General features: G+C 52.5%; 1 protein-coding gene across 1 annotated transcript in view; it reads right to left on the bottom strand.

Moving 5' to 3' along the window:
- CDH23 (cadherin related 23) overlaps nucleotides 1–16057 on the bottom strand; it is a 177109-nt gene that overhangs the window by 65586 nt on the left and 95466 nt on the right. The window contains exons 12-13 of the mRNA XM_088059568.1: nucleotides 9890–10039; nucleotides 8988–9146 (exon numbers count right to left, since the gene is read on the bottom strand). Coding sequence (XP_087915694.1) covers nucleotides 8988–9146; nucleotides 9890–10039 — 309 coding nt within the window. The remainder of the gene's footprint in view (nucleotides 1–8987; nucleotides 9147–9889; nucleotides 10040–16057) is intronic.

Genomic DNA, 16057 nt, shown 5'->3' on the forward strand with positions numbered 1-16057 from the left:
TGGGAATGGCAGAGCTTTTCCCCACCTCTTCTGCCAGCCACCAGGGAAAACAAGAGCTTTCCTGATTGTGTTTTATAACAGCAGCCCCTGCAACATCAGCTCCACACAGGCGAGGTTAACACTTGCCTGGGCAGCTGTGATTTACTGCAGCCGGGCTGCAGGAATGGCTGGAGACTGGGCTTTAAAACACCAGGTGACAGAAGATGGCCCAAAAAGTGAGACAAACAGGCTTTACCAGCGTGGGTTTTCACTGGTGACACCCAGGACCATTTAAATGCCCACGGGTTTTACTGGAGCTGGGTGCAAGCCCTTCACTAATGAACCTCATTGATTTCATATTCTCCTGTTGTCCACCTAAATGGCAAGTGGCACATCTCAGCGATTAAATAACCCCACAAACTGCCTGGCTTGACATCTCAATCACTTCGCTGTTGGGTCTCTAATGAATTTTACAGCCCAGCAAAATGGAAGAAATTAAGGTCAAAGTCTGGTGGAAGAAATATAAATTCTCAGCGATCACTGAAGTGTTTGCAAGAGCTCCGGGAAGCTGATCACGCCACCCACCCACCCTCTGCAACTGCGCCTCACCCAGGTGAGAGGCCCAGCAGGCAGAGGGGGGATAAAAACAAAGGAGGAGGGATGGGCTGAACAGGTCCTTGCCACGAGATGGACGTGAACATGTTGCATCCCATCCTGGAGAAAGGGAATGGCAGAACCCTACTGATTTGCACAGCTAATGGCTCCCAAAAGCCCTTCAGTTCAGGTAGATTGCCCTCCTCTTCACACACCAACCTCAGCGTGTCAGCAGCACCAGGGGCAGCTCAAGGTCATCTGTCCAGGGGTGGCATTGTCACAGTGTCACTCAGCCAACAGCACTCCCGGGTGCTGATTCCCACGGGAGCCTTTTGCTCGAGGAAACATAGCCTTGGACACTTTGAGAGAGACATTTGGATGCTTTGGGAGAGATGCTTTGGGGGGCTGAGGGCAGCTTTGAAAACAGATTTAAAAGCCCTGGAGTGTTGGCTTTATAGGAACATTGTGGGTGCAAAAGCATGAGGAGTCTGGGAGAGGATGTATCAAGGTGAAGACAGTGATGGCCCTGAAAGGACTGCTGAGAAGGAGCTGTGAGGCCAAGGTGTCCACGTGGCAAAGGGCACCACCTTGGGAAAAACCCTCCCTTGAACTCCCAGCCACATCCCAAATCACCAGCTAAAGCCAGCAGCAAAGGAAAACCACCCAACCCCATCTTCTACTGGGAACACTGGGAGGCTTGGCGGGGAATCCTGCTGCCTGGCTCGTGCTTTGCAGGATGCAATTTGGACAGGAGCAGGGCTGCATTTGCTCCCTGGTTTTCTTTCCCCTCTCATGGGCTGAACTGTTGGGTTTCTTTCCTCTTTTTTTTTTTTTTTTTTGGGTTGGGCAGGGGGGAAGGGGCCAGGCTGTGCTTTTGTTTTGCTTTCCCACCCCTGTGCATTTTTCCTGACAGCTCCATCAGGACAGTGAGCGGCTGCACAAGCTGCAGTAAGTGTCTCTCTCTCTCTCTCTCTCCCCTCAGCGCTCAGGCTGTCATGATTCCTATTCCACCCCATTTCGGTCTCATGGATTGATATTTAGATTAAAGAGATAAACACAGCCAAAGAGCACTGGGCCCTGACAAGAAAGACGAGGACTTCAGTTCTGTCAATCACGCCTGGTAACTCCCTCCTCCCCTTCCCTTTATTTACAGAGCTGGCTTGATAAGAATATTTAACGGGAACAAGGAGTGCAAGCATATTTTTATACTTGTAAAAACCCAAGGAGCACGCAGGAAGAAGCCAAGCCATTCATGTTTAACTTTCCAGGCAATTTGGAATCATCTGCTTTGATTATTTAACTCTTTACTGTTTCGTGTGTTTGCAGTTTTCCTCTCCTCTTGCAGATAAAGGATTCAATTTTCTCTTAAGCGGTGGGGAAATTGGAAGAGATTTTGTTCTGTTTAAGCACAGCTGGAGATGGAGCACTGGGGAGGGGGAGGATTGAGAACAACAAGATCAATTAAGATGCTGACAGGGAGGGAGAGCTGTGTGGGCCACACAGGTGGGGAGAAGGGCTGGAAGAAGGGACAAAGTCCAGGCTTGGAGGTCATCAGAAGCATCCAGCTGAGAGTTCTTCAGCCTCCACAAGCTGGAGACAACACCCAGCTCTGCAACACCCAGCTTGCCCCAGACATTTGGCTGGCAGTCCCCAGTTACCACCACCCCATCCATTCCTCCTCTGCAGCAAGGACTTTCCAAGACATTATCTAGCCACACAAAGCAGAAGGAAAGGAGGAGGCTGGCCTGGGAGTCCCCCTGATGTTTCCCCACCCTGTACTTCCATAGCCCATACATGAAGGTAGAGGAGGAACAAGCTACTCCTAACGCAGGTGGGGCAGGTGACTCCCTGTGGATCAGGACACAAACTCAACCCCCTGAGCTGTTGAAAAAAAGGTTGAGAAGCCCTGTGCTGTCCTCATGGTGGCATCCCTGCTGACCATGGGCTGCACCAGTCCCCGGTCCTAATGCTGGGAGAGCACTCCTGGTGCCACCGAAGGGACAGGGGATAGTTTATCCCACACTGATTCCCCATGGAAGATCCCAAGATGCCTTTTTATCCGTCCATTGATTTGCAAGGTATTTCCTCACCTCACTCCCTGCCTTCAGCTATGTCCTTATTCCATGCAACCTTCCCAAAATCAGGAGCACGTGTGGGTTTTCCCTTGAGGCTGGTCCACAAGTCACCATCAGCATGCGAGAGAGAAACACAGCTCAGGGTGAGCCCCTCACCCAGCAGCACCCCAGAGCTGCAGCCTCCACTACTGCCTTTGGTCTCCAGCTGCTCCTGCCCTCCTGCAATTCATTTGTTCTCCAAGAAAAAGGGGAAAGAAAAGCTCTGGAGATCACCAAGAAACAACAGGCAGATGTTGGGGGATAGAGAGCGTCCTTGGCCAAGGAGATGGAGGGATGCAGGGTGGTGTGAGTCCTGAAGGGAACCAGAACCTCCAACCTCATTCCACCCACATCAGGACTTGGAGTGGGGCAAACCCAGAGGGATGCAACTCTCTGGGCATCCCACAGCGGCTCTGGGATGGCTGCAAGGCAGCATGATGGGACGTGGGAGCCCACAGACCACGGCGTCATCCCTGCCAGACTCAAAGGCTGATGGCTGATTGGGAAAGTGATTTGCATCCTAAATAGCTGTTTATTGATGTCTGCAACTCTCCTTGCCAGGGTGGGAAAAGTACATTATTACTTTCTTGTTGACTGGAGTTTACAGCTGGCTGGAAAGAAGGGGAAGGAAAATCAGGCCGGGATTGATTTTCCCATCCCTGACACGAGGCCAAAGAGAGATCGAAGCAGCAGAAGAAAACTGACAGCTGGGTGGTAAAGGAGAGGAACTTTGCCAACCAAATTAAGGGTTGATTTAATGAGGAGAGTAATGGAAGGTTAATTAGCACATTTACTTCATTAGGTTCTTACTAACAAGGCTTCTCCAGAGGAAGTGCAGTGGCAGGGAGGGGGAAGATGAGAATCCAGGTGAATGGATGTGCTGGGGATGATGTTCAGGGAGGGGACAACCCATGGAGGGAAGGAGAAAGGGACTGCTCAGGAATGTGAACCCATTTGTGTACATACATATTGAACGCACACACATACATAAGAATACACAGGCTAATGCCAAAAACACGGGGAGAACATCTCTTCACCTCCTCTGTCAAATAACCTGAAAATTTTAATCCAGATTTCATTAAAAACCAGGGAAAGTAGTGGGGTTTCTTACACACAAGGCTGCCTTAGAGATCCAGGTTATCAAGCCCCGAGGGAACATGGTGCTTATTTTACCTGCCTTGCCACATATCACAAGACACAGAGAATCATTCCCGTGCTGAAATCGATGCCTGCTGGTTGAATCTGGCACCTCAGTTTATAATCTGAGGTCTGCTGGAGATGCTCACGCTGTTTCTGAGGGTCTCCAAAAGATGACTCCAGAAGCAGCTTGCCCAAAGGTATTGTGTGTGTGTATGTGTGTGTGTGTATTTAAAGTTCTGAATTCTTGAGGATGGTTGAGAAAATCCAGCCCCACCCCAGACCAGAGGTGCTTCAGGGCAAGGAGAACACCAAGGAAAGGCAGAGCATGTAGCCTCACAGGGATTTGGGAGGAGGATATCCCACAGAGAAGGAAGTCATTAACTCAGCAAGGATTTGGGACAAATAGCAATGCAAACCATCCCAGAGAGGTGCTGATGTGGTTTCCAAACTCATCTATCTGATCCATGCCTGACCCAGCTGGAGCTGGGAAGAGCTGGCAGGAGAGGACCAGGAACAGCAGGGGCTAAATGCCTGCTGGGAGATGCTTGTGTGGGGCTTGAAGGAGGGCAAGCGGGCAATTCATTCCCCTCCATGCCTCCCTGGCTTCATCCCAGCTGTTTTCCAGGGTGGGAGAGCAGGAAGGGGGCTGGCAGCATCCCCCCAGCTGGCTGCTGCTTGCCAGCCAGCTGATGGAGCCCACAGCCACGGATCCCAGCCTGTGCAGCCAAGCCAGACCGGGGCAAATAAAGCAGAGAGGAGGGATCACGGAGCTAGGATTACTTTCCACACTTCCCTGGAGAACCATTTTTCTCCAGACACTTCAAGGCAAATCAAATGCATTGTTGTGTTAAAAACAAGTTACTCTTGGTTTGTTTGGGCTTTAATGATTTTGGTTATCGGAGCTTTTCAGGAGGACTCTGCTGTGCAGATCTGTAGACTACGAGGAGCTTAAGGAGCTCTCCCGCCCCTTAATTCCTGCCTCCTGCTGGGTCAACTTAGCCCCCTTCCCCGTTCTCCAGGTCTAGCAGATACACCAGCAGCTGGAGCACAGCTTTTGGAGGCCCCTGGCAAAGCAGCAGTGTCCCAGGGCAGGTTTGGAGGGGCACTGTGCTCTCTGCTGTCACACCCCACAGCTCTGCAGGACCCCAAGGTGCCTTGGGCTCAGCGTGGCAGATGTGAACACAGGCTTGTACCTTCCCTGAGCTTCCCAGCCCAGCAGCACCTGAGGGACAGCAGGGGATGCTGGGCTGGATCTTGGAGACCTCAGCAGCAAGGCCACGTTTATGTTGCTTCTTCCACCCAAAAAAAACTTCCCAGCTGAAAGCTCCCTCCTGCTCTCCCCCTGGCCAGGTCGCAGAAGAGCTCCCCAGAGGAGCCCCACCAGAACCAGCCCAGGGACTGCCTCCAAACCCTCCAAGCCTGGGAGAGGGAGGATGACGCCAGACCAGCATCAGTCCCCTTCACAGCCACTGGGCACGGAGCCCTCAGACTTCCCTCTCATCTCCTGTCCCAGCTGAGGTGCTGAAGGAGGGCTTGTGAAGCAGTGGCACTACTCCCAGCTGCTGGAAATGAGGCAGCCCGGAGCAGGATGGAGAGTAGCAGGAATCTCCTGCCTCTGGACTCAAGGACCTATGGATTAGCAGAAGGTGTCCCTGCCCACAGCAGCAGAGCTGGAATTCAATGACCTTTAAGGTCCCTGCCAACATAAAGCAGTCTGTGACTCTGATCATGGTTCAGCTGGACACAGCCATTCATCCCCCCAGCATGGTCCTTCCCCAGAGCTTCCTATCCCAGAGCCCCACATCCTCTGCCCGAGCCAGAGCAGGCACCACACCTCACCACACCTCTCCAGGGTCCATCCTTTCTTAGGAAAGCCAGCACCCATGCAAAGCCACAGGCCACCAGGCAGGCAGGACCTGGCAGGGGTGTCAGAGCCTCAGTTAATTCAGGGTGCAGTGTATGCTCTTGCTGCCTCGTTCCTGGAAGGCATGAAGTTATACTGGCTGCCTGCTTGCTCAAGAAGTGTGAAATTCTTTCTCTGACCTTTTCGGTTATGTTATTAAAAGGCTCCATGGCCAGTTGTTTCAGAAAAAAATTAGTTTTCAGTATCTGCTGGTAGCTGGGGCAGAACTGGCCCATCTCTTCAGGATGAGCTCTGCTCACCTCCCTGCTTCACTCCTGCTTCACAGAAAGTGTTTGCTGCTGTGTGGGACCTGCGAGCCTTTCCAGCCTGCCTTTTCCTGGCACAGCAGAGTCTGGGGCAGGGAAAAAAATGAAGTTTGCATTGAGTCAGGCCTCTAACAACTGCAGAGCCCTGGACAGGCTGCTTGTCCTTCAGTCGTCACGGACGTGCAATGGAAAGGTAACTCCAAACAGCCACGACTGATGTGAGCTGGAAGCTTTGGCTGGAGTCAGGAGCCCTTCACACTGGTCTCTGCAGAACCAGGAATCTCTGGCCTAAGGGGCTTATCACCTGTGTAAACAGTCATGGAATCATTGAGGATGGAAATGGCCTCAGAGATCATCGAGTCCAGCCATGAACCCAGCACTGCCAAACTCATACCCACGACCCATATTTTATGTGTTTTTTGAGCACTTCCAAGGATGGTGACTCCACCACTTCCCTGGGCAGCCTGACCACCCTTTACACTGAAGAAACTTATCCTAATATCCAATGTAAACCTCCCCTGGCACAACTTGAGGCTGTTTCCTCTTGTCCTGTCACTGGGAAAGAGAGCCCGACCCCCCTGGCTGTCCCCTCCTGTCAGGGAGTTGTGCAGAGCCAGAAGATCCCCCTGAGCCTCCTTTGCTCCAGGCAGGGCCTCTTTCCCAGCTCCCTCAGCTGCTCCTCATGCTCCAAGAGCATGGGAGCAGGAGAGAAGGCTGCCTTTGGGCACGCTGTGGGCAGGAGCTGCTCCCATGGAGCCTGGGCTCTCCAGGTGTTCTTGTGCAAGCAAGTGGCCACCTGAGTCTAAACAATAAATGCCCTTCAGGGACAGAATTAAACAGATGGATGGACAGACAGGGAGATGGAGGGAATGCTAAGCAGAGAGCAAACACAATCTTAGAGAGTGGACAAGGTTGCACGGTGCCAGGGAGGCGGCTGAGGTTTGAGCAGGAATCCACAGATCCGAGCCCACTCATCCCTGGGCAGAGGGAAAGAGGCAGGGAGCAGGCAGCAGCTCTGGGTCCCCGCTGGCTGCCTGCACTTGGGGTTGTTCTACAGTTGATTTATAGGTGTAACAGGCAATGTTTCTCTGCTGTCACTGACATTAGGAGCTGAAATGCTGTAGAAACAAACGGCCATTTGTCACCGCAAATGAAGTCCACTTGCTCTTTCCTTTTGCCTTTCCCTTTCAGCTGGCCACGCTGAGGGCAGCCTGGAGAGGCTGTCATTGAGGAGAGCCTTTTCCCTCACCCACACACAGCCCATCAGCCACAGCCAAGGTGGGATAGAGCCAGGATGCACTCACTGGAAGAAGGGCAAACAGCCCAGGGGCTTTTGGGCTGCTGGGAGCAACTTGTCCTCCTTTCCCAGAACGCTGGGTTGGGCAGAAGGTCAGCGACCTCCCCTTGCTTCAGCTTCCTGTGGTTTTAGCTGCTTGTCTGCGTGCCAGGAAGGAGCTGCAGGCACTGCTCTGTCCTGCCAGCTGTGCCTGGCATGTCCAGCAGCAGCTGGCACAAAGCCTCCTGCCACCCTTCAGCAACCACTCACCCTGTTCATCAGTTTCCTTGACCCCACAAGCCACCCGATTTATCCTTAGCACACTGAACCCCATTGTCTCTCCGAACCTGCACTTATTTGCACGAAGGAGCACAAAAAGAGGGGAGCCAGCAAAAATCCCCTTTCATGAGGATGCCATCCAGCAGCCACCAAAAAAGTGGGCATGCCGTGTGGCTTTCTCCCAAACCCTGTGCCTGAATATCCGGGAATATTCTTGAGCAAGCAGAAAAGAAGGAAGAAAAGGAGAGGAGGAATTTATTAGCAAGGAAAGCAGGCTTTTTGTCTGCAGCACGTGGGACAGGTGGAGAGATGTGGTGCAGACAGGCAGCGACCTGAGGGCTGCAGCTCAAAGGCAAGCGGCCACAGCAGGAGGAGCTGGTACTTTATGAGGGTTGTTAAAAGTTTGGGATCAGCTGGGAGGGCAATTTGGATTTCAGCGCTAATTGCATCCATTCTGATTTATCATAGAAGATTCAACTCCTGGCATTTTGTGTTCTCTCTGAAATGCTGGCATAGCTGGAAGTTGGGGAAAGAGGAGACGCAGTAACAATCTCATTGTTTAGTGTCTGACGGCCTGACTAGCTAAACATCTGCTTGAAATATTAATAACTGTCAGATGGGAACAGCTCGGGGGCTCTGTACAGTTTCACACCATCTGTTTGTAAAGTAAACACACTTGCACACAGGCACATGCACCCAACTCTTTTGTCTGGGCTTTTATCCTCTGAGTGGGCATTCCTGCACGGATGGGAGACCAGGGGCTGTGCCTTGGGGGAGCAGGGGCACAAGGAGAGGGCAGGAGGGCATGGTAGTGGCAGTAAGACACCCAAAGTGTGGCAGGGGGTTTTGGTGCTCCCTGCTGTGATATTCCCCATCCCAGAGGAGCTCTGATACTTTTTTCCAATGGTATTTCAGCGCAGGGTTGTGTTGAGGTTCTTGCTGTGCCCCGCACAGGCACTGACATCGCTCTCATGCACCAGGAAATGTCCTCTCCATGAGGATTCCAACCAACCCACAGAAGAGGAAACGCCCCCTGCTATCACCACCACCTCTGCCTGCCTCTGTTCTGCTGCTCTGCTGAACAAAGCCATTCACCTCCTTTTCCATCCATCGCCCTTTTAATGGTGCGACCGACCTCGGTTTGGTTGAGGAAGATGATGCTTATGAGAAAAGCCACACCGGGGGTACCGCGACCACTGGGACCAGTATCTGCAGATGAAATGCACTGCAGGACTCTCTCTGAATGCCTGGTGTGACAGGGAAGGCATACACATCTTCCAGAGAACAGGAAAGGTCAAGACATCTGCCCCAAAAAGCCATGAGGAGTCTACACCAGCATCTCCCTCCCTTCCCATGTGAGCCCTTGGTGAAGGCCACCACAGAGCCAGCACGAGTGCCGAGGACTCGCCAAAGGGAACTGGGCTGCTCCTACTCACGTGGACCTGGAGGACGGTGGTGCCCACGGTGGTGTTCTCCAAGAGGCTGACGTTGTAGAGGACCTTGCTGAACACGGGCCGGTTGTCGTTCTCGTTGATGAGGTTGATTTTCACCCGCGCGAAGCCGACGTGGTCCGGGACGCTCTCGTTTGCGAAGAGCTGGGCGAAACGGGAAGGCGAGGGGAGGGTTGGAGAGGCTGGGAAGCCTGGGAGAGCTACCCATCCTTCTTTAGTGGAGTAAACAAGGCTCTCCTCAGCTCCCTCACCAGCTGAGCCAGCTCAAGGCAAACCACTGACAGAGCTGGAGCAGGAGGATGGGGAGGGTTTTGGCACCTGATAGGTGCTCCTAAAACAAAGTTTTATGCTCAATAAAGCTTTTATGGCCCTGCTCTGCTTAAGCTCTTGCAGCTGAGCCTTTGGATGTTGGAAAGGGAAAGTGCAGGGCAAATCTCTTACCCACCTCCTTCTTTATTATAATTTCTGATTTTTTGGCTGTTTTGTAGTGCTCTGCTGTTTCATAGAGGGGATTATGATAGAATGGTTTGGGGTGGGAGGAACCTTTAAAGGCTACGTCCAACCTCCTGCCATGGGCAGGAATATCTTCATCTAGACGGGGTTTCTCAGAGGCCCATCCAACCTGACCCTGAATTTCCAGCAATGGGACAACCACCCCTCTGTGTATCCTGTTCCAATGTTTCCCCAGACCTCCTGGAAAAAACTTTCCTTACACCTAATTTAAATCAACCATCAAAATCCATCCCCTGCCTTGGCCCTGCTGAAAAGTTTGCTCCATCTTTCTTCCTAGGCCCTCTTCAAGTACTGGGCAAGAGAGGGGGAGATGTTTGATGGTCACTCTTGGGGCGTGCTGAAAACTGTGGCTGTCCCACAGAGCCCAGCCTTACCGAAAATTCATAGCGAGGAATGGTCTCGAAGTCCAGCGGCACTGCCACGCGGACACGGATGTCCGCCTTCCCCTGGATGGAGGTCGGCGAGATGATGAAGTGGTTGGAGTTGTTGCCCACCAGGTAAACCTCAAAAACGCTGTTGGGTCCCTGGGAAGGGAAGGATTTAGTTCCATTTACAAAATCCATGTGCACATGAGAGGAGAGGGAATGCATCCCCGGGATGAGCCCGCACGGCAAACAGAGGGAAAGTCCCTTTTGCTGGCTGAAGGTTCACGCACCACACAGGGTGTCACGCACTGGGATTTCACTGCCTCAGGCTGGGGCCACACCGTGGGTGCCTCTCCCATGCAGAGGGCTTTTTCCAGTCAGGCAGCTCCAACTGGGAACTGGAAAAACTCCTCCTCCCCCAAGACCCGGCCAGCAAAGCAGTAAGGCCGCCAACATACCCATGCTTTCAGAGCCTTGCTCTGAGCACGGTCCAGCAGAGCACGTGAAAAGCAAGCTCTGAAGCTGCCAGAGATGAATTTCCAATTTTCCCTGAATGACCTCCCTCCTATCAGAAAAAAGTGGCCAATTAAATGCACGAAGGGGCACTAATAGCAAAAGCTGCCTAAGTGTGACCGCTGGGAGCGGGTGACATGAGCAGAATCTCTGCCTTGCCCTCCTCCTTGCACACCTCCATGCAATCCATGGCGCTGAGGGCACACTGAGCATCTCCCAGCAGAGCCCCCCAGCTGGAGCAAGCTCTGAGGACACCCACAGAACCACACAAGGGCACCCAGTGGCTCAGGAGCCCAGCAGTGGCAGACAGTGGGAGCACCTCAGGGTAGACTGGCACCTTCCACTGGCTGTTTGAGTGCCAAACGAGGAAGTGAGGGATGCTCCAGACACCCCAGAGGAGTGAGGGAGGGAGCAGAGGATATGGAGGATGGCAGAAGCAAGTGTTACTTCCCAAGCTCTTTTGTCCCCTGTCCTCAGGATGTCGATTTACAACAAATGACCATTTCCCACCAGTGACAAAAAGCCACTTCATTGAGGAATTTCTGCCTGTCTCTGCTGACGAGCCCTCAGGATCTCTCCCAGGGCCTGCACCCTCCCTGCAGTACATGAGAACACCTTTTGTGGCAGCCAGATGCGAGGGATTTTCTTGGAAGCCAGAGAAGAGTGAGTTTGTTGGAAGCATGAGATAAAAGTTGAAACATCAAAAGAAATCCAAGTATTTGCAGGAAGAGAGCCAGGTGGATTAATTCCCCTCCAGCTGGGGAAGGAGATCAGCTCCAGATACCCACTACCCCTAATTAGCAGCCCCTCGAGTGCCTCAGTCTCCCCATGTGAGGTCTGGAGAAGGGGGATACAGCCGCCTCTGGGGAGGGCTGCTGCGAGTTGCCATTTATATATTTATTCAGCTATTTATTTTTTTGCCTCGGCCCCCATGCTGCTTTCCTTGCTCCTGGTTCCCGGAGCTTGCGAGCCCCCTGCGGACGCCTGAAAGCAAATCTGAATATTCAAATTGTTATCAGCTGCCCAGCAGAAGGGCCTGGCTAAGCCTGGCTCACAGCAAGGACCCCCCACTCCAGAGGAAGCCACGGGGAGCTGCTTACATTTCCCTCACCCCTTCCTACCTGCTCCTGCCACCCAGAGCAAACAACGGATTTGAAACGTGGTAGGGAAGAGGAAAAACAAGCGCTGCATCCCTGGGCTCTCAAAGATCACAGCCAAGCACCATCATCTTGCAGCACCGAGGATGAGGATGAGGATGAGGATGAGGATGAGGATGAGGATGAAGATGAGGATGCTTTCAGTGACCTGCTTTACACGCTCATTCCCCTCGCCATCCCCTGACCTCCCAGCTCCTGCATGGCTCGAGCTTTTCCCCACCGCTGCAAACAAACTGAGTCCTTTGCCTTCCTTTAGAGCCACAAATTAAGGAGCAGCCTGCCAAAGCTCAGCAACCCTACAACAATAAAGCTGTCTCCTTCTGAAACAAATTGACCCATAAAAAAGCAGGCTTTGGAGAGAAGCTTGCTATCGCCCAACGCCGGGATGCAGCCACACGTTTTCCAGCTCCTCTCATCCCATGCCAACACTCGAGGCTTGCCCTCGCCGTGCCTCAAGGCTGCTGCCCACTGCCTCCTTCCAATCAAATCTCTCAGCCAGTGCCACAACCCTACGGAAATTCCGTGTTGATTCGGCTGAAGGACAATTGGAGCTGCAGTTGGGCACAATTACAGCTTTGTTCTCCGTGCGCGCATTCCTCGGAGCGCGTAATCAGATCCGCGCCGTGGTCCCGCTGCCACGCCAACCTCACACCTATTCCCTGCTTCCAAAAACGCCACCACTGGCTGGTCACGCAGCATTTCGGGGCAGCTTCTGGTTGCCAGGCCTAGTTGCCAGCCTGATATCCCGCTGAAATTCCATTCTAGGACCCCGGCAGGACAGACGAGGGTGTGAGATGCCACCAGAAGGGTCCAGCTGTCACCCCAGAGGTCTGAAACTTCAGGTGGGACCCTCTCACGCACCTGGCTGTGAATCACGGACAAGAATCTGCTCTCCCAACCTGCAATCCTCACTCACGTGGCAGAGTTCAGCAAGAATTGGGAAACCCCTTCTCCCACAGGAGGCTGGGGCAGCCACGTCAGCTGTTCCAGCTGGGACTGAGGATGGATGATCATTTCTGTCGCTGCTTTTTTGGCCCACTATCACCTGCTGGCTTCATCCATCACTAATGCTCCCACTCAGCCCCTTCCTCCTGGAAGCACACCTGGAAAACGCTTCAGGAATTATTCTACCTTCCAGTAGTCACAGCAAATGTTTAGCATCACTTACCAATGGCTACACAAGAAAACTAAGTAAAAAATAAAATAATCCAAATCCCTAGACAAGCAGACAACCCTTCCTCAACCACACCGTTCCCTGAGGTCCATGGGTAGGTTGATTTCCTGCAATCACTTTCAGCACAAAGTGAACTAGACTTGGGAAAAGCAGTCTGGGAATCCTTTTGGTTTGTCCTTTTCACACTGCCTCAGCACAGACCTACCTTTGGGTCCCTCAGTGCAATTTGCTTTTCCAAAATGGAGAGCCCCACCTTCCTGAAGCACAAAATCCAGTGCAACTCCAGCTTTCCTCCCAGTCACCTCCTAGGCACTTTCTGGGCTATTACCCACAACAAGCTATGGAGAATTTGATATTCCTCATTCTGGGACATCTACAAAGAAAGGAAAGAGCTGAGAATTTGGGAGTGGAGGTGAAGGAAGGGGAAAGAAGAAGTTGGGGTTTTTTTTTTTGAATGCAACTAGTGCTTTTCCATAGGGCTTGGATAATTTAGGCCTGTCTCTAGCGAGTCAGACACAAATGGTACTTACTCCCTCCCCTGAAAACCCGAGGCATGAAGGGGGTTATTCCCTGCACCCCTTTCAAAGCATTTAACTCAAAACAGCCTCTCTGGGTGTTGCCTGCCCCTCTCCCACTGCCCAGCCAGCTCGGGATCCCAGCACCTCTCTCCCACCTGGTTCCAATAACCCCTTCGAGGGCTCGCTGGGCACTGGTGTTTGTCTCCTGCATCCCCAAGGAATTCACTGGGATGCAGCATGCCTGGAGCAAAATGCTCCCCAGCCCTTCTGATCCTCCTCTCCATGCTAGCAACCCTATTCTCCCATCTTTTTGTCCATCCTAAGTGTCAGTCCTTGCCCGTTCCCTCCCTCCTGGAGGAGTTTTCTCTCCTTCCCCGCTCTCCCCAGGTTATCTGCTGAATTCCACACACGCCTGCACAGACGGGATCAATCCGAGGCTGCCTCGCCTTCAGCTTATCTCTGCTCCAAATGATTGATTTTCCCTCTTTAAGGGTAATTTGCTGGTGAATTCCATGTATTGCAAAAACCCCTGTGAAATCTAATTCAGCCCGACTGGCAGCTGGCACTTTTGGGAGAGAATACTCGTGTGCCGTCAATTCCCCTTTACAGTTCCTTGCCTTGTAGATCATATTTATAGTGCTTGTGCCTGTCATATGCATATATATATGCTCTGGATGAATCATATACTGCCACCTGCACACGCATGGGCACGCAGGATATCCTGGTGGGGGTCTCTGGTGGAGCTCTGTGCAACAAAGACAGCGTATTCCCATGGCCCAGATTTCCCTTATTTTAAATTCCCCATTTACCTTCCTCGATATGCTTATTTTAGGGAATTGTTTCGAAATGATTTTTTAAAATGTCAGGCCACGATAGCGGTGCTCCAGACAGCTTCTGCCCTTTTCTTCCTCTTCACTCAACTGAGTTGAGGAAAATCGAGTGGAAGCCGCCATGGGAGAGCTGGTTTCCCTGGCATGCCCTGGCAGAACTTCCCTTAACAGGCATCCATGGATCTCAGAGCCACAGGGAATGGGGAATGCCCTGAAGGATGCCCTGCTCCTTTTCCTGGATGGCCAAACCCTTGACACTTCTCCCTGTGATCCTGCATCAAGCCACCAGGTAGAGAACACCAGCATACCCAAAAAGGACACCCACATCCCCCAAATCAGCCAGCCCAGCAGCAGATGCGCCCTCGGAATTAACACCAGCCTGTTCCACAGCTCTTGTTCACAACCTGGAAACAAACATTGCTGTAAAAGCAGGTGAGCCAATGCTTTAATCTTCTGCCTCACACACAGGATTTATTCCCCCCCTGCTGAGCCACCACAATGTGAATGAGAGGAAAACCCAACCACAGCCTGGGGGTGTCCAGTTGAGCTCAGTCAAAACACTGGGAAACCTCAATGGATTTTCATAAACAGCTCTTGAACGCCTTGGGAAAGCTGCTCAGGGGTCTGCTGTCTATCTGGCCGGGAGAGAAACTCATCTGCACGGCAATTAATGCTTTTTTATTGGCTCATAGAACCCCAGAACGGTCTGGGCTGGAAGGGATCACAAAGCTCAGCTCATTCCAACCCCGTGCCTGGGGCAGCCCGGACCCCTTCTGCAAGACAGCTTGAAAACCCTGTGCAAAGCCTGTGTACTGATTTCTCTTTCAGTAAGTCCCAGACGATGCAGAACACCAGCACACCTGGTTGAACACCTCTTGGCAGCACCCAAAATCCACTAGTGGGGCCACCTCGGCTGGGCTCGGTTGCCTCCCTCTTGAGGAGCCCCCACCATCCCACCTCGCAGCCCCAGCCAGCTCCTCCTGGAGCAACACCATGGCCACCTTTTGGGGGGTGAAAGCTGGGAGTCTGCAGGGTCCTGGCTCCGAGGAAGGGCTTCTCCTTGGAGACACTCGCTTGGGAACCTTGTGTGAGAGGTTAATGCCAGCCGAGCCACAGAAAGGCACTTACAGCACAGAGGAAAATCCAAGCACAGGCTTTCAAGTGTGCCTGGGAAATGCATTTTTAAGTGCTTTGCTGAATCGTTTAATCTGACTCCTTCCAAAAGCCGTCATTTCAGTTTGTGCAAAACACACCAGAAGGAAGAAAGGCCAAAAACCCCACGGTTAAAAAAGGCTGTGTGGGCCTGGTTTTGAAAAGCCTTGTTTAAGAGCCTTGGCAGCCCACACAGTGCGTGTTAAAGGTCAGACCCATGTGACAGCCCTTTCCCCAGCTCTACAAAGGCACGATGGCAGGAAGGCTCCCCAAAACCACCCAGACCCACAAGACCCCTGCACGGGGCAAAATCCAGGCTTGGGCTGCTCCCTTGAAGCAGCACCTCAACAAGCTGGAGGGCTGAAGGAGCAATGCCTGAATTATCCTGGAGGGGCCAGAACCAGGCTGGGTGGCCTGGCTCAGGAAATAAGCCAATCTGCCAAGGGGCTCTCCCAGGATTTCGTGACATAAGCTGGGAGGCAGGAGACAAACTCGAGCAAAGTGATCTTCCCAAAGACTCCGGTTTTGATTTCCCGTGTCCTCAACCCATCTGCTCTCATTTATTTCTCTCCCTGCTTTCCCTGGAGTTGTGTACAGTTCTCTTCTTGTTTCCCTCTGCCCCTTACACAAATGAGTTGTGTCATCTCCAGCATGAAGCCAGCGCTGCCAGAACAGCTTCTGTCAGCCACATCCTCAGTCACATCCCTGCCTGAAGACCTCGGTCCTTGCCAACGTGTCCCTCCACGCCTGCATCCACAAGAGGAGAGGCAAGAGAGCCCGCTGCCATCCCAGCTACCTCTAATCCAGATGGTTTGTAAAACCCTCACAGCTCT

This window comes from Pseudopodoces humilis, chromosome 9 (genome assembly GCF_049639895.1).
Source record: "Pseudopodoces humilis isolate 2021_Gansu_Grassland_sample_001 chromosome 9, ASM4963989v1, whole genome shotgun sequence".
NCBI lineage: Eukaryota > Metazoa > Chordata > Aves > Passeriformes > Paridae > Pseudopodoces > Pseudopodoces humilis.